Below are 25,016 nucleotides of genomic sequence, written 5' to 3'. Positions count from 1 at the left end.
TTGTTTTTCTTCTTTCATTGTCTTGATTACACCCCCACCTGCTGCCAATCTGTCACGTCTTCCCTCCCGTGACGTCTATGACAGCGATGACGTTTGAGAGCGAGCTCCGGATGTGTGTGGTTTTGTAAGCTTTTTTTTCCCCTTTTAGGCACACGCACAAATAAGCAACAACCACGACGGAACAATAAGTTAATACTATAGTGCATCGACTCTTGGACATTTAACAAAGTGATTGCTGCTTCGTATTCAACAGCAGATTTGGTCCACTCCACATGCCCACATAATGTAACAGTTGGCAGATTGCTGCCGGCCCAGCGCTGCAGTAGCTGATTATTTGGGCAGCATGTGTGAATAGCAATAACTGTGGCCTGAGGGCTCCTAAGAATTTTCAATCCACCAGGGGATCACAGTAAAATCTATAAGTGATTACACTGGTACAGAGAGGCAGGAAATCAACAGAGAACTAGCTGCCCTCCTATGTATGATTGCATATAGTGTAGAGGGCCTATTGTACATGCTGCAGCTCTTAATTTAACGCTGCTTTGTGTTTGGTGGAAGTATATGGTGCTAAATGCAAATGAACCAACCCATGATGTGATGTGAAAAGTAGGAGTGATTAAACCTCTAACACATTTACTGTTCTAAAGTCATTAGAGGCTTTTTAAATCGATATAATTAATTTGTTTCAGCGTTGCAGGTGGGACCCGGAGGAGCAGGTAGCCGGGGGAGAGCCGCTCGCAACGCCGCCTCGCCGGGAGGGAACGCTAACCGACCATGAAGCCATGACCGTGACCACGTGACTCACGCCGACCGTGACAGATGTCTCATTTTTTACACTGACGAGCTTAAATGTTAATTGCCGCAATAACAATAAAGTTTATTGGATTATGCTGTGAAATTAAAAAAGCGGAATCAATGAGTGGCAGAGTAAGGGGAGGGGGGGAGATGAAGAAACGGCCAAGGCTGGAGAGAAAACACTTGAGTAAATGAGAAGGAGACAATGGCCGAGGATTGTGGAAAGATAATAAACTGTAATTTCCACTGTTGTTTGTGTCGCGATGCCCGAGCTCGCCGCTACGTATGCAAATGAACCCTCTCGATGAATATTTTAACATACTGAATCATTTGGCTGTATTTGTGGACACTCGGCGTTCATTTGTGTTGTCACATTGTAGCAAAGACAGAGGTAATTTCTGTAAATGAGAGCAATCGCTGGATGTTAACATAAAGCGTAATTGCTTTCAGAGCCAGTCCCCATACAAATTATAATGATGTAATAATAAAAAAAAAACAACACCAAGCTGCCTGTCGTTGGAAATGAGAAGTCAACTGACATTTTTAGCGACTGATATTTCATGCTCCTTCTGCACAAACAGACGCCGACACGCACACGCGGCCGTAAACAAGACGTTAAATTAACACCATACAAAATAATCAAAGTTGGGCACTGGAGCGTAATATTAGAGCAGAGAGGGGAACATGTTATGTTGGAGCTTTTTTTTTTTCTCCGTAGCCTTGCTTTCTTGGCACAAGCAGCCCCGGCACCACAGCAGCATATCGAATGTGTGGTGTGTGTGTGTGTGGAGGGGGGGGGGGGGGCAGCGGTGTGTGAGTCTGTGCTGTAAATTAGCCACGTGGTTCAGCCTGCAGCGGTTCACCTTCAGAGGCACACAGTGAATTACACCGAAGCCATGTCAAAACAATTGGAATGCAAATCAAATACCTCGGGGGTGACTTTGGTCTCCTGGGATCCAGTAATCTACCCTCTCCGGTTCCGTGGCTGATTTTTGTTGAGTGAAATATTGATTTTGGCTCAACATTTTGTAAATATTTACCCCGCGGACGTTAGAGCGGCCTCACCGCTCGAAACAAAAAGGGAAAAAAGCTCCAATTTCTGTTTGGAAGTGAGAGTTTGGTTTGGTTTACATGCTCATTTTTACAATTTGAACATCTCTAAAGCCTGGAAGGATAAAGTGAAGACGGTGATGCTGATGATGAAGGGCTGAATGAACAAGTGATGAAGGTCACTTTACAGACAAGGAGGAGTCGGTGACGCAGTGGTAAACTGGAGAAATATAACCTATTCTGGTGAGAAAGTGTTGTTGCTAGTCGTTGACTTTGGCTGCCACATCATGCTACTGTTTCTCCTTGACTCTTCAATATCAGTCTCTTTATTTATCCTTTAATTCCTCATACCTCTCTCTACATCCTGACCTCCTTCTGTCACATTTACCCCCCCTTCGTTCCCCCGTCTTTCATCCCAACTGAGAAAACTCTAACTCAAACAACCCCACATATACTTAAAGGGATAGTTCAGGTGTTTTGAAGTGGGGTTATTTGAGGTTCTTATCCATAGTCAGTGTATTACCTACAGTAGATGACGGTCGGCATGCCCAAGCTTGGAGAAACAGACGGGAGTTACCGCACGGAAGCAAAGCAATGTACAGCTGTGGACGGGGCCGGCAGCAAAACATATTTTAGCCACCTAAAAAAATCAATATCAGTTTAAGTGTACGCTATCTTTAGAATATTTTTGCTGGCTTACCTTGCCATGAGAGAGCTATACAGTCTATGTTTCTGACGAGGAACTGAAGTCGTAATTGCCAAAGCAACCAGACAAAAACAGTAATTTTACCTCGCAGAACACGGGGGTTGTTGGTTTACCGCTGCCTGGAGCATAGGTGGATACAACGGCTTCAGGTCCCCGTCAGAAAGGGCTGTCTGACGGCAAGGTTAACTGGGAAAATATTCTAAATATAGTGTACACTTAAACTGATGTAGATTTTTTTTAGGTGGGCCTTTCTTTTAGGTACCTAAAATAGGTTTTGCTGCTGCCCTCGTCCACAGCAGTACATTGCTTTGGTCCAGTGCGATAACTCCTGTCTGCTTCTCCAAACTGGGAGCGTGTCGAGTATTAACAATAGCCATGTTTGTTGTTTATGTTCAAAATGATAAGTTTGGGGGAGTGGCTTAGGAGGGAGTCAGTGTTACCGACTTAGCAATTTTCTTGCTGGATTTAGTGACTTTTGGAGCTATTGCTGCGTTGAAGCCACCGTTTCTTTTACATCAGCAAAATTTGGAAAATGAGCCAGATAGTTAAGTGTGATAGTACTGAGCTTATGCTTCATTTGATGCTTGAAAACACAAGCATGGATGTGAAATGCATCAGCTCCCTTTCTCACCCTGCTGATGGAGAAGACGAAGCCGGGCTGGCCGGAGCAGGTGCCCATGAAGCAGAAGCGCAGCTGCCAGTAGAACCAGTGCTCGCAGATGAAGGTGATGAGCGACAGAGCCATGGCGGCGCCGAGCATGTAGAAGACGCCGGCCATGTTGTCCACGTCCAGCTGGCTGGACATCACCTCGTTCTTCTCGTGGTGGCAGATTCCCGTCAGCCACAGGGACTCCAGCTCCTCCATCTCACCTGGATGGAGGATGAAGCAGAAGAGGGGGAAGGAAGGAGGCAAGGAAGGATGGTTGATAAAGAGTTGATGGAGCGACAACAAGAAGGAAGAAGGAGGGAGATATGCGGACGAGACGAGAGGAAAGGGGCACGATGACGACATGCGGAGAAGTGTTTTTATGATTCGTACGGGAATTGAAATAAAGAACGGAGTGTGAAAAAAGTGGGAAAGAATGTAAAATATAAAGGAGAGAGGAGGGATATGATGTAATAACAGGATGGGTATTGGAGGACACGAGGGATGGAGAGATGATGCAACAGAAGAAGAGAGGAGGGAAGATGGCGGGCAGACGTTGGGAAGAGGGGGGGGGGGTCAGGGGAGTTAGAAGTGAAATGCAGCCTTGAATTTCGCAGTAAGCTTCATTGCAGACAGGAAAAGAGTAACACACATGCCATTGGTCACATGTTAATTACATTGATCTTTTTTTGCACTCTTTCCTGCAAAATAACTGTGTGTCTCTCTCTCGATCTATGTGGAAACATGCATCCATCTGTGCAAACTGTAAAAAAAAATGTTTGCATATGTATGCAATGCGTGTGCACAAAATGTGTGTGTGTGTGTCCGTGCGTCTGATGCCGGTCCCTGAGCTTCTGGTGTCTTTTGTGGGTCACCTTCTGTTTCATCACGAGCTGTTCTCTATCAAAGCTGACTGTGGCAGGACAGGCGTCGCTTAATTAATCATACATTCAGCCGTTGTCGCCGCACGTCAGCGCGACTGTTGCACCGGAGCACTGGCTGGCCTCTAAGCAGCAACAAGAAGCTCCGCAGCATACAAACTCAGGGAGAGGCACCGCACGCACACACATACACACACACACACACACACACACACACACACACACACACGCAGGCAGAAATACAGACACTAGCTTATATCTGCTGAGAAGCTGATTGTGAAATGCAACCATTTTGTAGCTGTTTTGACGTGACAGTGGTGTACAACACTGGTATTGGTATGGCAAGAGCGTATTAACACAATGACTTTGGTTTATTTGTGTTGGGCCAACTTGTTGGGGGATTGTTTCCTAACATTAGAATGTCATTGTGGTTATGTTTGTTATCTGTTTTAGGGCTGTCAAAGTTAACGCCATTATAACGTGTTAACGCAAAGAAAACTAATTTCTTTAACGCATTAACGAAACTTGTGACTTTTAGGTTGTAGCGGGCTCAGTTTTTTTGAAGGTAATGGCATCATATGAAAGTAAAAAACCTAAGGAATCCATTGATACCAACCATGTCGTACTAGCTTGTCACAAAGGAAGATAAATAACGCTCCAAACTTAAGCTAAATTTTGGCATGGCCATTCTCAAAGGGATCCCTTGACCTCAAGATATGTGTCTCCAATATCATAGTCAAGTCAGCACACTGACAGCCTTAATGATGGCATTGACAGCCCTAATCTGTTTTTAAATAGCAAAATCTTTTCTAGAAAACGGGAACATTCGTCTGTAGTGACAACTTGGAAAATGCCCCAAAAAATACTTAGACATGTGACAGTGGAAAGTAAAACATAAACATGGTGAGGGGAAGCAACAATTGTCCCTGACTGGATTCAAATCCAGGTCATCACCGTTATACACTGTGTGCTCTAGACCGCTAGGAAGGTCCAACTCTGTAAAAAGTGACCTTTAATAAAAGAGTAAATGCATTATGGCTCCACTCCACTCAGAGTTTCCAACTCAAATCTATCTCAGCTGTGATCATTAAGGTCGGCAGGTGGACTATTAAACTATGAGTTCTTCCAGAGAATTACTTTTGACTGATGAATGTGTTTCATCAGTCAAACGTACATGCCCACAAACACCTGAAATTACGTTTTAATACATACAAAAACATAGTCTCAACTATATTGCCATGCCAATAGGCCTTTTTCACAGCAGACATGTTGTTTTGTCATAGTCGGAAAAGCTCAGGTGTAACTAATAACACTAACGATGGCTCAGTTCTCCCACCATGAAACAGCGTTAACTGTATTTTTTACACCTGTGCTTTCTCTACTGTTATATCTCAAAATGTCCTCCGTAAAAAAGGCCTATTATAACAAAAATAAGACACAGTGATTAAACATGAACGTTCGTTCTTGACGTACAGTAGGAAACAGTTGTTTTGGGATGTTTTATGCATTTATCTCAAGCAAGTCTGAGGTCTCGGAAAGTTGATTTTTCAGTGTTAAGTTTAAGATTGTGGAGTGGAGGCATTTAACCTTTATTTTGTTTATAACGTTTACTTTGTAACCTAAAAATAATAGTTCAAAACTTTGGGACATACACTTATTTGTATTTCTAGCTAAAGCTAACAGCCAGTTAGCTTAGCTTATCATAATGACTGGAAACAACTAGCACGGCTAACAAAACATGCCTTCTGTACCAGCACCTCTAAATTCACTAATTAACATGTTATATCTCGTTTATACTAAAGGGTAAAAACAACAATTCACTATTTTTTATGGGGGGTTGTGTGCAAACTATTTCTTTATGCTAAGCTAAGCTTAGTAGCCTCATAGGCTATTTACTATACAGACATGAGAGTGGTTTCAATCCTCTTATCTAATTCTCCCCCAGAATACAAATAAACATATTTCCAAAAAACTATTCCTTTAACTTTTATGGTGCCTTGCTCGGTGGACAATAACACTGTCAGGACATTGTAGAAGATTCAATTGAAAGAATGATTCAGCTGACATTTGACTTGAATCACAAAATGAAAGAGTCAGTTCAATGAGAACTTGAATAAAAACCATCAGCTTATAATCTTTATTGCCTGTTGTCTTCTTTGCCCTTCTTACTTTTATGCCGGGCACACACTACAACAGAATCAAGGGACTCGGGAGGACAATTCCTCCCTCCCGAGTCCCGACAATCGTCAGCAAAGCCGTGATTTTTTGATGGTTCTAAAGATTATCTTTCCAGATATTCCTGTAGTGTGAGGTTTGTTAAGAGTGTTTTTTACATCCCCGATCGGTTGTGAAGTCCATCCTGGTCGCATCGATTTCAAATCACAAATATTAAACATGTTCAATATTTAACATCGGATATCCTGTTGTGTACGGGGAACCCAGACAGTCGATGACGCAGTCACGTGGGAAAGAACGATATCCAATTGAGAACCAAGCTGACTGAGGAAGGAAGTACAACTGCCATCGTGGCGGCCGCGGCTAATGCAAAATGCAAAGTAGTAATAAGATGGATTCAGAAATGGAGGACCAACTTGTTGATCTGTGGCAACAACACGAGTGTTTATGTAACGTGTCTCAATGACTTCATCCATCCATCCTGCATGAATTTTCAGTACAAAATAAAAACTAACATCGCTAATTCTTCCCGCCCGTCGTCCGCCATGTTTGTTTACGCTAAAGTCACGTTTGATCGGGAAAGATTTTGCGAGATTTCCTGTTTCGAGAGTCGGGATTCTTGTTGGTCATGAATGGAATCTGTGAGTGTGTGTTGTGCTGTTTTGGCCAAATTGTTGGTCACCTGATACTATAGGAACAAAACTGTTAAATTGATCATAACATGATGTTATGTGTTGGGTCTCTCACATTTTCAATATCTGTTAAGATTTCAAAAATCTTTTAGCGTGGACCAGTCTTTAGTCACTTTTACTTTTAGTCAAAAGTCAGATTAAAAAAGAGAGAACATTTTAGAACTGAAGAAACCTTTCATTCATTTTATTGATGCCTGTTATCTCTGAAATGATGCAACAGGTCTGTCATTGATTTCAAGGCTGAAAGGTCATTTAACTCAACACGTCCTGCAAACGACTCCAAAACTTTTCATCCAACAACCAATCAAAAAATCACATTTTTTTTTTTTGCTCAGGCCTGCGTCAGACTACCCAGACTCTCTTCCAGCCCTCGTACCAGGCCACCGGGCTCTCCACGTGAGTCTGATCACTTTCTAGGCCACCAGGAGGGGAGTGGATGGCGAGGCGTGGCAAAGTGACATTGAAATCCTGAGAGGGGCTAGACGGGGACGCTTGGTTCCTGTATGAATGCAGTCGCACAGGGGGGGTGTTACTGCGAGCCGACCCACATTCAAACACACACATGTGCTCATAGAAAAACACACAAACTAGTCTTACAAACAGGTTAAAAAAAAGGTATAATCAATAAGTCAGAAACAATACACACACGCACACACACACACAACACTCTTTGTATTTAGGTTGATAAAAATAAACCTGTGTCATAAATAGTCAGAAGCTCTACACCGCTCTCTCTTTATCTCTCTAACACACACACACACACACTCTCGCTTACACACATAGGCCCTCTCATTTTCAGAGGCCTGACCCATATTCACATGCGCACGCTCGCACACACACTCACACACAAACCCGCGCACACACGGTGTTGAAATACACCAGGAGCTATGCTGGCACCCCTAACTGGGACGCACTATAGTGGGCCCCGGAGGGCCCTTGGTTCAGGATGCTCACAACACGCTGGACCGTGCCCAAATAAACTAGCAACAACACACACACACTCACACACACACACACCAAACTTCCATTACATTCCCCGTTCTGCATTGAGCTGTACATCAACACGGGACATTGTGAAATTAGTCTGTTAAAGTCGATAAACCGGGCAAGCAGCAGAGACACTTTGACTTGTTTATGATGAAGAGTTTTTGCTTGAAAACCATAAAGCATGTAGGAGTGGACATTTTGAACACGTTTTATTTCATTCCCTGCTCGTTCTGCGACTCATTAATACTCCGGCTTGAGCTGACAGGAATGAAGTGTTTCAAAAAGAACAAGCCCTGGAGAGCTTGGACAGTCTCCCATAAAAGGCAAGCGGGATCATAAAGCAGAGGGGCCCCCACGGTGGAGCTAAATCTCATGTTATATTCCTAGCAGCGCCGTCTTACCTTTTCTGTCTGTTCTTCATATACAGTATATGAGAGTGGAATTATATGTACATTTGACTTGCGGAGCCAATTAATCACCACAATTGTGGTCGTAGACACAGAAATTACTTAGAAGAACTATGATTTTCTTCCCTCTCTGCTCCTCTATTTAAATGTTACTGTCTGAGAAGCCCATCTTTGCCTCAGTTTCTTTCTGGAAGATATTGCATTTTACACAAATACACATGAGAAGTAAACTTAGCCACTGTTATTTGTCCCTACAGCACAGCCTGAGACATGATTAGCTCAGGTTTATTACAACTTGGATCTTATTTCTTTAGGTTTGACCATCGTTTCTACTGGTTATTATAACATTGTTCTCACAAAGTTAAAGCTGCAGTTGATAAAAAGTTATTTTTATAAAACTGTCACAATATCCTGACTTGAAGTCGCAGGGCATGAGACAGATAATCTGTGAAAAAAAACATGTTCCTCTGCCTCCTCCTAGTGCTCCTAATGACATTTGCGAGATTTCCCCCTGCCAGAACAAAAACAACCAATCAGAGCAGAGCATTAACTAAAGCAGCTGTCAATCACCGCTAAACTAGGCAGCAATGATCAAATATGAATCAATATTCTGTTACTGTGGTGGCTATTTCTCTCCTCAAATGTTTTCAGAAACATATTTTAGTGTTCATTTGTAAAATGAGAAAGTTTGTGACCTGGCAGCCATGTTGAAAACAGTCGAGCCAAAACCAAGCACCGCCCACCGGCCGGGTCACAAACTTTCTAATTTTACAGCTAAACAGTATACTAACATATGTTTCTGAAAACATTTGAGGAGAGAAATAGGCATTACAGTAACAGAATCTTGATCTACAGCTGCTGTAGAGACTGCTCGGCTCTGATTGGTTGTTTTCCTTCGAGCACTTTGAAATCTTGCAAATGCCATTATGAGGACACAGAGGAACCTGATTTTTTCAGATTATCTGTCTCATGCACTACTATCAGGATATAGTGACCGTTTTATAAAAATAACTTTAAAGTTACCGACTGCAGCTTTAATTGCTGAGATCTGGGAATTGGCGACATCTTAAGTTGTTTGGAGGAAATGATGAAGGCTGTTGGTGAAATTCTGACCAAAACTGTTTGTTGTAAACATCTATCACAGTTTATATACCATCTTCCTGCTACAACTTTAACCTAAGCAATAGACAGCTCTTACTGTAGCTGTGCACACACGCTGCCTTACTGTGCAGTGAGGGATTATTCCCAATATTTCAGGTGCATTCACTTTCAGTTTTGCCTGCAAATAAAGTGGTTTAGATCATCCTTGTGTTCAAACCCAGTCGTACATTTACTTGTACGACTGGGTTTCTTACCCCATCAGACTTTGCTTCAGCGATGCTACCATGTTTTTGCCATGTAACTTGTGGAGTACAATATTATTATAACCGAAACCAAATGAAACAGCCAAAGCCAATAAAGTAGGACCACATTTGAAATAAACCAGATTTATCCTTTAAAGAGGATCTATTATGCTCATTTTCAGGTGCATGCTCGTATTTTGAGTTTCTACAAGAACATGTTTACATGCTCTATTGTTCAAAAACGCTTTATTTTCCTAGTACGGCTGTGCTGCAGCACTTCTTTTCACCCTTTGTATGCTGAAAAGCCCAGTCTGCTCTGATTGGTCAGCTGGCCCACTCTGTTGTATTTGGCCAAACTCTTCAGACTCCGCTCCAGCTCCGCTCTAACTAGCTTTGTTTGAGGGCGTGCCAAATAGTCTTTAGGAAGGTATTATGCAAATGTGTTACTTGGTGACATCATCACGTTACGGAAGAAAAGGCGGGACTTCAATCAAGGCGTTTCAGGGAGTTCAGGAGCAGTGTTTCTGTGGAGGAGAGGAACTCCCTTTGGCTTGGACTTTGGGCTTTGTAACTTTGCAGACCTTTTACATGCACAAAAAAACTAAAAACTATTTAACACACTAAAGGAAAAAGTACAAAAACATAATAGATCCTCTTTAACGTTTGCTTCAAGGCTGTTAATAAGAAGTTATGTTCTGGTCCTTCCCTAAAAATACCTTGCATTATCTCAATGACTAACTCATGCATCTTTGAGTTGTTATTTACACAACTCATCACATCAGCACAGCTGTATGCATGACAGAGTCTCTGCTTGCTGAGTGCATTAAACTGTGCACTAGCTATGAATAAAACAGCGGCGGAAACAGCACGTCGTCTCACCGTCTCCAAAGAGCTGCAGGATGGCCAGGTCCACGTGCCTCTTCCAGAGCGACTCCTTCTGGATGGCGATGCCGTACCCCGTGGTGGCGAAGATGTAGCCGCTGCCAATGGTCACCAGCTTGCAGCCCTCGTCCCTGCCAGCCATGTAGTTCAGCACGGCCGCGTCGTAAATGAAAGCGTCTAGTTTACTAATGAAAAAGAGAGAGAGGGAGAAAGAGAGAGAGATAGGTTACAATTAATTAGCACTTCGGAGTCAGACATCACAGCTACAACATTCCAATTAACCTGCTAAATAGCACTAAGCTGCTGATAAGTGTAATAGACTTCCACTTGGTTTGCCAAAGACAGGAGCTGGCACACAGTGTGGCGAAAAGGCACACTTGATGAAAGAGGGGGAGTGAAAGTATTATTGGAGTTATTCATCTACAATATGTTTACATGCAGACAAGTTGGAAAGACAAAAAGAAGGGAATATATTTTCCCCACAATTTACATTTGCTATTACAATATGTGACTACGATATAATGATCATTGTTTCAAACTCTGTCGTGCTTTTGATTCCCTTAAAAAATCTGCTCCAATAAAACTGAATTCAACCCCTTAAAGGTACTATATGTAACAATTTACATTTATTAATCGCTTTGTATTATCAATGTGTGATGGGAATGTAACTGTCAAAATTAACAATAATAATAATAACGCGTTAACGCAAATTTGTTTTAATGCCACTAAGTTCTTTAACGCATTAAAGCAATTTAAGATTTTACGGTTGTAGCGGGCTCACTTTTAAAGCTAGAGTAAAGATACTGGTATCATATGAAAGTAGGAAACTTAAAAAATGTAGTGGTACTAACCACGTCATACTAGCTTGGAGGACAAGGCTAAATAACAAAATTACGCTAAATTTTGGCATTGAGATTTTCAAAGGGGTCCCTTGACCTCTGACCTCAAGGTATGTGAATGAAAATGGGTTCTATGGGTACCCACGAGTCTCCCCTTCACAGATATGCCCACTTTATGATAATCACATGCAGTTTGGGGCAAGTCATAGTCAAGTCAGCACACTGACACACTGACAGCTGTTGTTGCCTGTTGGGCTGCAGTTTGCCATGTTATGATTTGAGCATATTTGATATGCTAAATGCAGTACCTGTGAGGGTTTCTGGACAATATTTGTCATTGTTTTGTGTTGTTAATTGATTTCCAGTAATACATATATACATACATTTGCATAAGGCAAGCATATTTACCCACTCATGTTGATAAGAGTATTAAATACTTGACAAATCTCCCTTTAAGGTACATTTTGAACGGATAAAAAATGTGCGATTTATTTGCAATTAATCGTGATTAACTATGGACAATCATGCGATTCACTGCGATTAAATATTTTAATCGATTGACAGCCCTAATTGTAACGTAACTCAAAAACTGAGACCTTCCTCGACTTTCTCGGTTGCTTAGAACAGCCTGTGGACTGATTTCTATGTAAAGGACTCTCTAAAATCTAAAGGATGTGACGTTTATGGGCGGTCCTGATTGCCTTGCCTCTCTTCAGCGCCCCTACAGTGCCAACAGTATGGAGCTAACGTAGCAAAATACTGTCTTGAGTGGATAGCGTCAGCTGATTTATCCAGGGTCCGTGTACGTTTTGATAGTTTGTTTATTGGATTTAATCCAAAGTGGCAGAAAGAAAAAAAAAGACTAATATTTTTGTTTTGTGTTCCCCGCCGCTGGGAAACTAATTTGCTGGGAGGAGAGCAGCCGGAGACGGACCTTCAGTTAGCGGCTATAGCAACTTAAATTCATCTAGCACAAACCCCAGCTAACCTGAACGGCCAGATGGTTTGCTACAAAAAAAAAACATCTGAGAAGCCATCAGTGGAAACTGTTTGGAGAAGGGCAGACACTTTCAAAAATACTTGGCAGGTGATTGGATGAACCATCTGTCAATCAAACTCTCTCGCTCGGGAGAAGAGCGAAAACATCTTTTCCATCGAGAAAAGTCTTCAGTGTCGTTCTTTGCTGTTCTTTAAATGAAGAAGCACTCTCCAGTTCTGATACAACCGATGCTATTGCAGCATCTACGTTGACCTCTTTAGGAGCCGCCATTGTTGTTTAGATCGAACAGTCGCCTCTCCGTCGCACACCTAAGCCACGTCTGTAGCTGCAGGTAGCTCATCACGGATGGTCCGTGTTCTGGCTTGCCGGACACAAATGCATTACTTGAAGCCTAACAAGATGGATTTTCGTGTGATATGTGATCCTGAGTTTCTCGCATGATCTTGTGACATCGCAAGAATCCAGCTGCCATGCAAGGTAAAACAACAGCGCTTGTCTGATCCCGGACCGCCCGACTCCCCACGGGATCAGTAAACTTTATGTTGCTGTTGTTACACAGATTAGACCATTTTGTCAAATAGGGACTTACGTTTAAATAATAAATGTGATCCTTCAAATTCATTTTAATACGGAAGTCTTTTTGCAGCTTTGGTTTTACGGTGAAACTAAATGAACCACTTCAGTGTGCAGTTTCTCACCCAGCCTTGAGACTCCCAAGAGCCTCGTTGACGTTTTTCTGATGGAACTTCGTCATGTAGCCGTGCATTTCTGGATAGTTGTTCCTGATGTTTCTCTCCGTGCTCCCGTTTGGGACGGTGCCGAACCGAAACGGAGGCGAGAAGTCGTTGGGACTCTGGAACTAAACATGGAAGACGGAGCGTGGAGAGAGAGAGGCGTGTAAAGCATCAACTTAATACAATTAAAGGTACAGGTGAAGAAAAAGAAAACAAAGGTGGCATCAAACAGCATCAAACAGAAAGCTTCCTTCTTACCTTTTTGTCTGAGAGACCAGTTACCTGGTCCACATACTCCTCCTGGATCATGAAAGCAGCCAGGTTGGCAGTGTAGGAGGCCAGGAAGATGACAGCGAAGAAGGCCCACACTGACACCATGATCTTACTGGTGGTGCCTTTGGGGTTCTGCACCGGCACGGAGTTGTTAAAGACCAGACCCCACAGCAGCCAGATGGCCTTACCGATGGTGAAGGACGGACCGTGAGGTTCTGAAAGAAACACAGCCATGCTTAAAGTATATGGGACAGATCAGCTTTTGTTTCTACACCAGTGCGTGGGACACACAGTTGGTCTGCTTTTACTGGTGGGTCTCCAGCTGAGTGAGGATTCTGTTTAGTTGAATGAAACTTTAAAGAGGACCTAATATGCTTATTTTCATGTGCATCTTGTCAAAAAACTACTAACTACTAAAACTCTAACTAGCTTTATTTGACGGTGTACCAAACTAGCAAGTGTTATGCAAATGTGTTACTTAGTGACATCACTACATTACAAAAGAAAAGGCAGGACTTCAAACAAGGCATTTCAGGCAGTTCAGGAACAGTGTTTCTGTGGGGGAGACTAACTCCCTTTGGTGTGGATTTTGGGCTTTGTAACTCTGCAGACCTTTTACATGCACAAAAAACGATATAACACACTAAAGGAGAGGGGAAAAAGCACAAAAGCACAATAGGGTCCTCTTTAATGTCTTATTAACTCCTGCACCAGTCCAAAACTATTCAATGAACTGGCATGAATTTTGGTACAGACATTCATGTCCCCCTCAGGAGGAATTGTAATAACTTTGGTGATCACTCAGCTTTTCATATAGCAGCATAATCAGGTCAAATCTTCAATTTGTCCAATACTTTGATTTATGACCAAATATCCTGCAAAACTAATGACATTCCCATCAGCCTCAGCTGTTTTTTGTGTTCAGTGCTAATTAGCAAAAGATAGCATGCTAACAAGCTAAACTAAGCTGATGAACATAATAACCATTAAACCTGCTAAACATCATCATTTTAGCGTCTTTGTGAGCATGTTGCCATGTTAGCATTAGCATTTAGCATTTAGTAAAGCCTCACAGAGATGCTAGTATGATTGTAGACTCTTATTTTATGTCAGTTACATCAGCTACTGTGTATTCACTGACCAAAAAATATATACGCAAAACTTTTGTTTTTTCGCTCCCATTTTTCACAAGTTGAAATGAAAGGTCTAAGACTTTTTCCAGCGGGACAGCTGATGCAACAGTTGATTTGCACAACCAAAGAATTTCTGCACAAACTGTCAGAAACCGTCTCAGGGAATCAATATTACAAATCCTACTATAGCGAAGGCATGGCACGCCCTACTCTGCCTCTGATTGGCTTATCATCGTATTCTTACCCTAACCTTAACCCTCCTATTATCTTTGGGGTCAATTTGACCCCATTCAATGTTTAACATCTAATAAATGATTGACCACATCATTTTTTTTGCTTCATATTTAATGACTCTTCCTAATTTAATGGGGACAACTGGGTAAACATAAAATTAAAATGATAATATGTTTTCAATGTCCTGTACACATGCTGTACGCATCGGTGTTCTTTGGGGTCAATTTGACCCCAGACTGTTTTAGCTGTATAAAACATATAAAAAATATCAACATTTTACACACATTTGTTTTGGATGATATTGAGGTCACTATAACATGCAACTTTATAATCTTCAAAAAGCTTTAGGGCCCTAACCTAACATAACCATAACTGTAGTAGTGCGAGAACCACTGATAGTTCACACGACATGGGGGAGGGGAAACATCATTCTTGCGAAAACCTTGATATTTCCCCACGTTTTGGGGGCGGCAAAATATGGTTCCCGTGAAGATATTGATTTTATTTAAAGGGCTATTTAGGTAGTCAACAAACAAACATAAAGTACCTGACATAAACTCGGGTAACAATTTCAATTATAATCATTTTCTGGAGGTTTAAATTGCTGGGGTCAAATTGACCCCAAGGACAAAAGATGTTAGTAAATTTGAAGGTAACAGGAGGGTTAACCAATCTCACGCCTCATGCCTAGACCTAACCAATCCAACTAATGAAGGCAGTGAGTACTAGCCAATCAGAGGCAGGGGAGGGCGGGCCATGCCTTTACTATAGCGGGATTCATAATTTAGCCTTCAGTGAAGCTCATCTGCATGCTCGTTGTCTTCAGCAGGGTCTTGGCCTGACTGCAGTTCTTCGTCGTAACCGACTTGAGTGGTTAAAAAGCTCATCTTCGATGGCGTCTGACGCTCCGCAGAAGTGTTCTCTTCACGGATGCATCCCTGAAGAGAATGTGTGACCAAAAAATTGCATATCTGTAGCCATAGTCATGTGACATCAATCGTTCATAGTTCTTTTATTGTGACCATCAGCATCTTGATATGCCACACCTGTCAGGTGGATGGATTATCTTGGCATAGGAGAATACTCACTAGCATGGATTTTAACACATTTATGCACAACATTTGAGAAAAATAAGTGTGGATAGACAAGATCTTTCATTTCAACTCGTGAAAAATGGGAGCGAAAACAAAAGCGTACATCTACAGTATATCACACATGTGAATGTAATTAATATATTTTTTATTCAGTTAGGAACTGTGTTGGTCCAATTTATCCCTGAGCTGGCAGCAGACTGGTTCATACCAGCCATTATGCTGCGATAAGCAGTTGGTTCATAATGTTCGTGTGGGCATGTGTGAGAGAGAAAGAGAGAGTGTGTGTGCGGGCGTGTGGCTGTTTATTGTTGTATGGAGCTTTTGTTTCGTGGACAAACGGACTTTATCGTGCCAAATATCTCCTTTGTGAAGTTTGTGAAGAAAGTTGGTTTAAATGAATCGGGCAGAGACTTTACAAATCTGCAGTTGGGCCATTGATACATTATTGCGTTGAATCCTTTGAGTCGAAACTTCGATCTGCACTCTTCGTGATACCAAACTCCCACCGCGCTACAAGCAGATAAAACAAGGAGGCACACAGAAGAGAACAGCGCTTTAGGGAGGAGCACATCTTCTCCACAACATGATGAAGGATGAGAGGGATGACAAAAAAAGATAACCATTGTCTATATATAGCCACATCAGAGATAGAGTTGTGGGAAGACATTGATTTTTTTTTTTTTTCCTTATCTTTTTTGGCTGGGGGGAGATCTAACACTTAAACTAGCCCCTTGCTGTCAGAGCTGAAACGTGATTTTGGGAAATATGGAAATTGATGCAAATGCGTTGCATGCAAAGTGTGAAGGAGGTGTGTTGAAACCCAGGCAGTGAGACACACCTGTAAATGATGAAAAGAGAGCAGCGAGGAGGAGGAAGAGGAAGAGGAGGAGGAGGAGGAGGAAGAGGAGAATGAAGTCATTGGGTCAGCGAGGACGGCTCGTCTATATGTGGAGGCGGCCCGCGCTCTGTTTGTGCGCTTCTGTTTTTTTTTGTGCACAGTAAGACAATTTGTACATCTGCAGTGGTGATGTTACAGACAGAAAGCATTAACCTGCAGAGATGGACCCGCGCATCCTTATTTGGTGCAAATGACTAGTTGGAGCATTACTCATCAAACACTCTGCTTTCCATCCGCTGACTTCACCAGCAGAGATGAAAGCATTTCATGTTTTTATCTCTCTTTGAATGTTGGAATTTGGTGGACAGATAGCAGCACTTGGCTTCATTTGGCTTCCACCATCAGATTGTTTTCATTGCCAAAACTATTATACTGCTTTCATGTGTTGGTGATATTCTCACATTCAGGACTTTCAAGTTGGCTGCTTATAATTCTCCAATTCAGATGCTATTCAGAAAAATCAGAAACCTAGAAAATGCCAGAAAATTAAAGCTAACAGGCAACTAAACACACTGAGGAGTTCTGGTACTGGGGTGTATGAGCCACCAATATTCACTAGGGCTGGGACGATTCACCTATCTCCCGATTCGATACTATCACGATACTTGGATGCCGATTCGATAAGTATTGCGACTCGATACACTAGACCATGGGAAAAAGTTGAATCATACACTTCTAGGGACTTTTACTTTGGAAAATATCCAAATTAATACAGTAAGAATGTTTGATTTTCAGCATGTATGTAGTCAGAGATGTCCTGAAGTCAAATATATCAGTCATTGTCTGGCATTATTTATTACATTTTTTCCAGCAACCCAAAAATCAAAGAATTAAGACGTTTCCCTCACAAATTAGTGGTACTTTCTATTTAATTATAAGGTAAATGTATTGTTTTATACTTCTGGTGAATATAATCCAATCAATCTTATTTCCTTATATGTATTTTGTATATACAGTTCCCTTTGTTAGCACCTTATTTTGAAAACTGGACGTAGTCACACATGTACTTCCTCTAACTTCCTCTGTGCTCCTGATGGTATGTGGAAGATTCCATCGCGCCCGGAAGTTTGCTCCGGCCGGTGAGTGGTGCTTGGCTTTGGCTTTTGATCAGCGCTGTCTAGTTTGACAGTTTGAATTGAGTTTGCGAGTTTCGCGAGCAGTGGTGCTGTAAATACTGCTCGGCTCTGATTGGTTGTTTTCCTTTGGTGCTGTGAAATCTTGTAAATGCCATTAGGAGCACTAGGAGGACACAGAGGAACATGATTTTTTTCACAGATGATCTGTCTCATGTACTACTAACAGGATATAGTGATAGTTTTATAAAAAATGCTTTTTTTTATATCATATTTTCTCAAAGCTGCCAATTGCAGGATCTGAATTCTTCTTCCAAAACGGCACAGTGCAAAGACATTGTGGGGAGGAGGTCCAGATGGTTGATTGCGGGCATACAAAGCACAGGACTTGTGGTTTATTTTGAACATTTTAAATGCCAATGCATCTTGTGCTTCAAATCAGTGGTGACCTTTTCAAAATGTAACCAACACTGTGATCTGATGACCATGAACCTAGCGCTTGGATTTGAGTTATGAACAATTACTGTAAACGCTTTGTTATCATAGAAAAACGGTCCTAATCTGGACAGCATTACTGCACATTTCCTTCAAAACAGATTTGCTGTGGAGTGCTGAAAAGTCTAACTTTAATTTCAAAGTAATACGTCACTTTTAGCACATGTTGCAACGGTATAATATCTCCGGTAAATTCAACCTGAGCTTGGCCTCCCATCTGGTGTGTTCCGAGTGAAAAGAGTGAGAGATGAGGGAGGCTGGAGGAGAAAATGTCTGCATCCATTTCCATCTATATCCTCAAACAAGTGCAGCCCCCCAACAGCTACCGTGCCTGTGTGTGTGTGTGTGTGTGTGTTGAGCTGAAGCCTCTCACCTTTGCCGTCAGCCAGACAGCGGTTGTAGCCCACAGGGCTGAAGTACTCGAATATAAACACAGCCATTGCTGACACCAGCAACAGCATCACGAACATCATCACCCACACATCCGCGCTGAAGGGCTCTGGAGGGCGAGGAAGGGAAGAGAGGAGAGATGAAGGGAGACCAGGGATTGAGGGAAGGGAGGGAGGGAGCGTGGACGGACAGAGATTAGGAAAAGAGAAGAGAAGGGAAAAGGACGGTTGTAAGAGACGAGGGACATCAGGGGAGGGAGGAAGAGGGAGAAAAGAGCGAAAGCAGCAGAGAGAGAGAGAGAGAGGGGAAGAGAAAATTAAGTGAGGGAGGGAGAGAGGGTAAGAGAGATATGCAAATGTGGAGCGCCAGATTGAGAAGAGGAAGGAAGAGTCAGAGAAATGGAGTAGGAGTGGGAAATATAAGAGGGCAAAGAGACAGGGAGCGAAAGAGAGAATAAATAGTTAGCCATATATTATCAAGTACTCCAGTCGGCCTCCTCATCATATAAACTGGGCTCTGATCACTTGTGTCCATTAAATCACTTTTAGTTCAGCTTCTAAAGGTGTATAAATGGATGTGAACCCAAAGCGACCTGACAAAGATCTATATAGCACTTTCAATCCGTCAGGAGTGCTGGTGAAAAAAGACATTTACATCAAACTCAAACACGACTCATTTCAGAGAGTCTTTAAAAACTATCTGGTGTCTCCGAGTCACAAAATCTGTGTGAAGTTGACAAAAGTAGATTTTGCATATTTTACAATATAATTTGCAAAAATAAATAGTTTACTAGCAGAAATGGGCGTGGCCTATACAACATGATGCAGCTCACAGTAAATGCCATGTACGTTTTGCAATTTATAAACCAGTGTGTTTTTATATTATAGCAGCCCTTATGGTGGACATAAATAGTTTTTCACATTTGACTGGACTGTACTACCTGTCCTGCAAATTTCACCTTTGCACCTTGAGGGGTTTAGGTTGTAGAACCACTTTTTGTGGCCATTAAGGAATAGGGCTTAAACAGTAGGTGTAATAACGTCTTTTTGAAGATCACAATCCTACAAGATTGACCGTTGCTTTTATGTTTTCTGATAGCCTCATAGTTACAATATCAAAACATGTCAAAAACACGGCCTTTGTGTTCTTCCTTCAGCTCCTCACCTAAGAAGGCCGAGGGCGAAACTGTGCCGTTGCTACGGGAGACCATGACGCTGATGCCCGTCTCTATGAAGGGGACGGAGAAGTCGATGACCTCCGACCTCTCCTCGTTGATGGTCAAGGAGCCGACGGCCATGTGGGCGTTCTTTAACACCACCTAGTAGAGAAAAACAGACAAAGAACATCCATCGTATAAACATCCCTCATCCATCCGGTAATGAATGGAGACAAATCTGTTTCCCCGAGGGGGGGAATGTCTTGTTTGGTGCCGCAGCAACAAAATCATTCAAAAAACAAATTCAATCAAGAAAGTTAAGAATAGCTTGTAGTGAAAAAACAGCACTAAAACACAAGAGCATAAAAATAGCTCAACACAGCCATTAGTTCATTTGAAGGTGATTGAGCTGGGAGGCTTTCCAAATGTTCATGTGAGTGATTCTAGTAAAGAAATGTGATTAGGGACAAAGGTGGACATTTTAAAATGGCTGAAAAATAGCCTTTTACGTCGTGCCTTGCATTTCTTTGTCCATTTTGTTGTCGTCTCTGTCCTTATTCCACTTGATGAATGAATAAATGTGACTGAGCCTCTTCAGCAACCTAATATATCAAGAGCAAGTAGCAGGTTTTAGCGTCAGCCCCTATAACCCAAGAGCAATAGCTTCTGTCTAGACGCATCACTTTACACTCGTGTTCACGCGGACAGAATCCATTGTAGAAGAAGTCCAAATAGCAACTTTTTCAGCCGACCGCAACGAGTTTGATCTGAGTAAAAGGGTTGTTCTTACTTCTCCATTAACAAGTATAAAGCATGCAGGAGATTCAGGCACTCTCTCCGTAAGCTGTCAAAAGGTATTTTTCGGAAAAGTAGGGAATCAGACCTGACACAATAGCAGAACGGACAGGTTTGAGGGAAAGTGGATGCATTAAAAAAGCGAAGAAGAATTACAATGAGCAAAGTGAAGCAAAGAAACATAAGAATGGAGCCATTAGAGACAGGTGTCAGATCTGTGCTGAGCACCGGAACAAAAACACCGACAAGCTATTAAGCTATATAACTATATATTAAGCTATTTTGTTGAGCTGCCACTTGATGCGGTGTAGGCTATATGTCTATGACTTTTATTGTGAAAGATCAGAACGGAATGAGTGAAGCTGTTATGGCTGCTGTTGACAATGTGGGAGTAATAATGTGTTTGCTGTTATTTTATTACCCTCATAAAGTATAGGTGCAACGTAACCCTCAGTTACACAAGCTGTTGTGGATCACCTCTCTCGATTAGCCACACACACACACCGACACACACACACACACACCTCAGTTGAGTAGGCTGTCCTTCAATGTGGCCCAGGGTCGTGTCGAGAAGGTAACTTACAAACTGCAAAATCTGGCAAAAACTTGCAAATGCTCTCGCAAGACTCGCTGCCCGATGACCTTTCCTAACCATAACCATTTAAGGTCAATGTCTAACCTTAACTATTCGAGGACTCATCAATGTCTAACCTCAACTAATCGAGGACTCGAGGTCAATGCCTAACCTAAATTATTCGAGGACTCGAGGTCAATGCCTAACCTTAACTATTCGAGGACTCGAGGTCAATGCCTAACCTTAACTATTCAAGGACTCGAGGTCAATGCCTAACCTTAACTATTCGAGGACCCGAGGTCAATGCCTAACCTTAACTATTCAAGGACTCGAGGTCAATGCCTAACCTTAACTATTCAAGGACTCGAGGTCAATGCCTAACCTTAACTATTCAAGGACTCGAGGTCAATGCCTAACCTAAATTATTCGAGGACTCGAGGTCAATGCCTAACCTTAACTATTCGAGGACCCGAGGTCAATGCCTAACCTTAACTATTCGAGGACTCGAGGTCAATGCCTAACCTAAATTATTCGAGGACTCGAGGTCAATGCCTAACCTTAACTATTCAAGATCAATGCCTAACCTTAACTATTCGAGGACTGGAGGTCAATGCCTAACCTTAACTATTCAAGGACCCGAGGTCAATGCCTAACCTTAACTATTCAAGGACTCGAGGTCAATGCCTAACCTTAACTATTCAAGGACTCGAGGTCAATGCCTAACCTAAATTATTCGAGGACTCGAGGTCAATGCCTAACCTAAATTATTCGAGGACTCGAGGTCAATGCCTAACCTTAACTATTCAAGATCAATGCCTAACCTTAACTATTCGAGGACTGGAGGTCAATGCCTAACCTTAACTATTTAAGATCAATGCCTACCCTTAACTATTCAACTCGTAGGTCCCCTCTGGACACGACCGTGGGCCAGGACGCGTTCACGTACACACTGCTAAAAGAATGTGTCCATATGTAGCCCAGGCGACCTCCGAATGTGGTCTGACCGATCAGATCTCGATGCGTCCTCAATGCGTCTTGAGTGCATTCGCACCTATACTTAGAGCCGTCCACTTGTGATCGGATCATGCAAGACGCATGTTAATGCCAGGTCTGGACAGGGCCAGAGATGGAGCAGGAGGACAACACACTTTCCACACACAGCTCGTGAGTGGACACTCGTGATGCACGCCAGGGGAGGGAAAGACGGAAGGAGGGGGGAAGAAAGTGGGTTACCACAGTGGGTCATGGCTGCTTGAAATAGCTGCCCCAATGCCTCTCCTCCCTCTACCTGTCAGTACCTCGGCACAGGTAGTGTATATTTAGCCCCAAATTCTACAGCCCTACAGCACAGGGGTAAGGTGGGACGAGACTGTCTTACTGAGTTAATAAGGCGTTTGTGACTATGTGAGTCAAAGCTCCGGTACGTGCTTCAGCGTTAGTGTGTGTGTGAGTGTGTGAGTGTGTGCGTGTGTGAGTGAGTCATAAAGGGAAAAAGACAGAGAGAAAGAGAAGGGAGCGAACCTTTGTTCTCTACCTGTGAAGTGGACCTTTACATGCAGGGAAGAATATCACACATCTACTCTGCACATTATCTGCAGTTTTCAAAGTGTTTGTGTCTGCTAGCGTGTGTTTGTGTGTGTGTGTGTGTGTGCATTTGCAACTTTTCAATCTCGTTTGTTCTGTCAGCATGTAAGTACGGGTGTGCATGTTCACTTGTGTGTGTGTGTGTGTGTGTTGGTGTCTGAATGTGCGAACGTCTCCCCGGGGGAAGAGAGAGCGAGTCCATCCAGCAGTGTACTCACTTCCTCTCTCTCCGCTCCGCTCTCTCCATCTCCCTCCTACGACTTGTTCTCTCCGTGTTATGAAAGTGACCCATGTGGGTGTTATTGAGAATGAGTGAGCGAGGATCTGTGTATGTGTCTCAGTTGGTGTGTGTGTGTGCGCCAGTGTCTTTATTGCGAGGCCAAAATCATGCAATCAAGTGTATTGTCTCTAATATTTTAGATTAGGAGTATTAGGGGGCAGCACAAGTCAATGCAGCCCATGAAATCTGACACGGACTGCCAGAATCGAGTTATGACAAAATGTCGGTAAAGCGTTTATTGATTTTTTTTTTTTTTCTTTTTGATCTTTTGTCTTTCCAAGCTGCGCAAAATTGTGTAAAGGCCCTCAGTGATCTCTGTGAGTGTTCAGGAGTGTGCATAGGCACGTCCTATTGTGTGTGTATGTGTGTGTGTGCGTGTGAGCATCAGTCCAGTTCGGTCCATTAAGGGTGTGAGATATACTGTAGTTTGGGCTTTGTTCCAACTGGTGAAGGACACGGGTTGGTTTTATTAGATACAGCAGATATATGGTGAAGTGTGTGTGTGTGTGTGTGTGTTGTGTGTGTGAGTGATGAATTGACATTTTGAGTGTGTCCTCTCTGTGCACATATGGAAACAGTCTGCCTGTCTGTGTCCATGTGTCCGCATTCATGCATGCATTCTTTTATATCTGTGATCGTTCATGCATAAGTGTCCCTTGTCTGTCTTTGTGTGTGTGTGCGTGCGTGCGTGCATGTGTGTGTGTGTGTGTGTGCGTGTGTGCGTGTGTGAGCTGCTGAGATGAATGTCCCCCCATCCCTCCTCCTAATGACCGTTCATCTGTGGAGGTGAGAAGGAGACGGCACATTACGGTGCTTTTAGTCCGGGCGATAGAGTTTATTACAGGTGAGCACACTTACAGCTCAGTGCCCACTAAAGACACTGGAAGGATGACTTAAATGGCTTTATATAATAGATTCAATGGGTCAGCTTTAATGTAACTTGAATAGCAAAAGTTTTACTGCGTGAAAAAATAGACACATCATCTGGGCTGTGACTTCTGAAGGTTGTTCAAACTTCAGCGTCCTGACAAGAGCATGTTTTCAACCTGTGACCTTTGGGGCTCCTATCGATCCGTTTGCCTTTTGCTTCATTAACAAAGTCTGACAGCACGAGAGCAGCTCGCTCTTATAGGTTGAAGTATGAGAACTGACAACGACCTTACCTTAGGAACAATGTCGATTAGGGAATATTAAGAGCCCGAAGTGAATTGTTGCAGCTGGCTGAACTGTACGCACCCTCGGGTGAGGTGCTTAGCCCATCTGACATAAGTGTTAGGGCTGTCGGGCAGAGGGCTGACCCGGAAAGGAAAGCTCATAATTCAAGGTATGAAAACACACTTCAGAGAGGAAATGAACCCTTCAGGTATAGTAGCTCCTATGGGAGCTAAATATAGCAGCACAGTTTATTGGACATAAAGGGGTGAACACATACTGTGACTCTATCTGCCCTTTGCAGTAGCATTTTGACGCTAAAACATACGTACTTCGACCAAAATGTGAATGTTTGGATTTGAATACATGAGGAACACCACTGGGAAGCTACAGAATGATAAGAAAACCTAAAAAATAAACAAAATAATGAACCCGCCCTTTAAATAACACTAAATTCATCATCTTTGCCAATCGTGTAACAAATTTAAAAAGCAAACTTAAGATAAGTAATGCTGAAATTGAAAGGGTGTCTGAAATCAATCATTTTTGGGAGGGATGACAGATAATACATTGTTGGCAACCACATACAAATTATATCAGAGCAAAAATGCAAAAATCAATCTTTGTATTGTTCACGTATACAGTACAACCATACATTAGTTACTGTGTGGAAGTATGGGGAAACATATAAAACAAATACAAATACAATTGATATACTTCAAAAGAGAACTATAATAACTGTGAATGA

General features: G+C 42.5%; 1 protein-coding gene across 3 annotated transcripts in view; it reads right to left on the bottom strand.

Moving 5' to 3' along the window:
- Positions 1 to 25,016, bottom strand: part of LOC119501642 (glutamate receptor ionotropic, NMDA 2B-like) — a 161,175-nt gene that overhangs the window by 10,492 nt on the left and 125,667 nt on the right. For all 3 annotated transcript variants that reach the window (XM_037792128.1, XM_037792127.1, XM_037792129.1), the window contains 6 exons: positions 19,892 to 20,045; positions 18,711 to 18,836; positions 13,396 to 13,625; positions 13,102 to 13,262; positions 10,562 to 10,749; positions 3,183 to 3,421 (listed from right to left, as the gene is read on the bottom strand). In XM_037792128.1, coding sequence (XP_037648056.1) covers positions 3,183 to 3,421; positions 10,562 to 10,749; positions 13,102 to 13,262; positions 13,396 to 13,625; positions 18,711 to 18,836; positions 19,892 to 20,045 — 1,098 coding nt within the window. The remainder of the gene's footprint in view (positions 1 to 3,182; positions 3,422 to 10,561; positions 10,750 to 13,101; positions 13,263 to 13,395; positions 13,626 to 18,710; positions 18,837 to 19,891; positions 20,046 to 25,016) is intronic.

The sequence above is a fragment of the Sebastes umbrosus genome, chromosome 14 (assembly GCF_015220745.1).
Source record: "Sebastes umbrosus isolate fSebUmb1 chromosome 14, fSebUmb1.pri, whole genome shotgun sequence".
Lineage (NCBI taxonomy): Eukaryota > Metazoa > Chordata > Actinopteri > Perciformes > Sebastidae > Sebastes > Sebastes umbrosus.
Note: the sequence above shows the minus strand (reverse complement) of the source record. Positions and strands in the feature narration are given on the sequence as shown.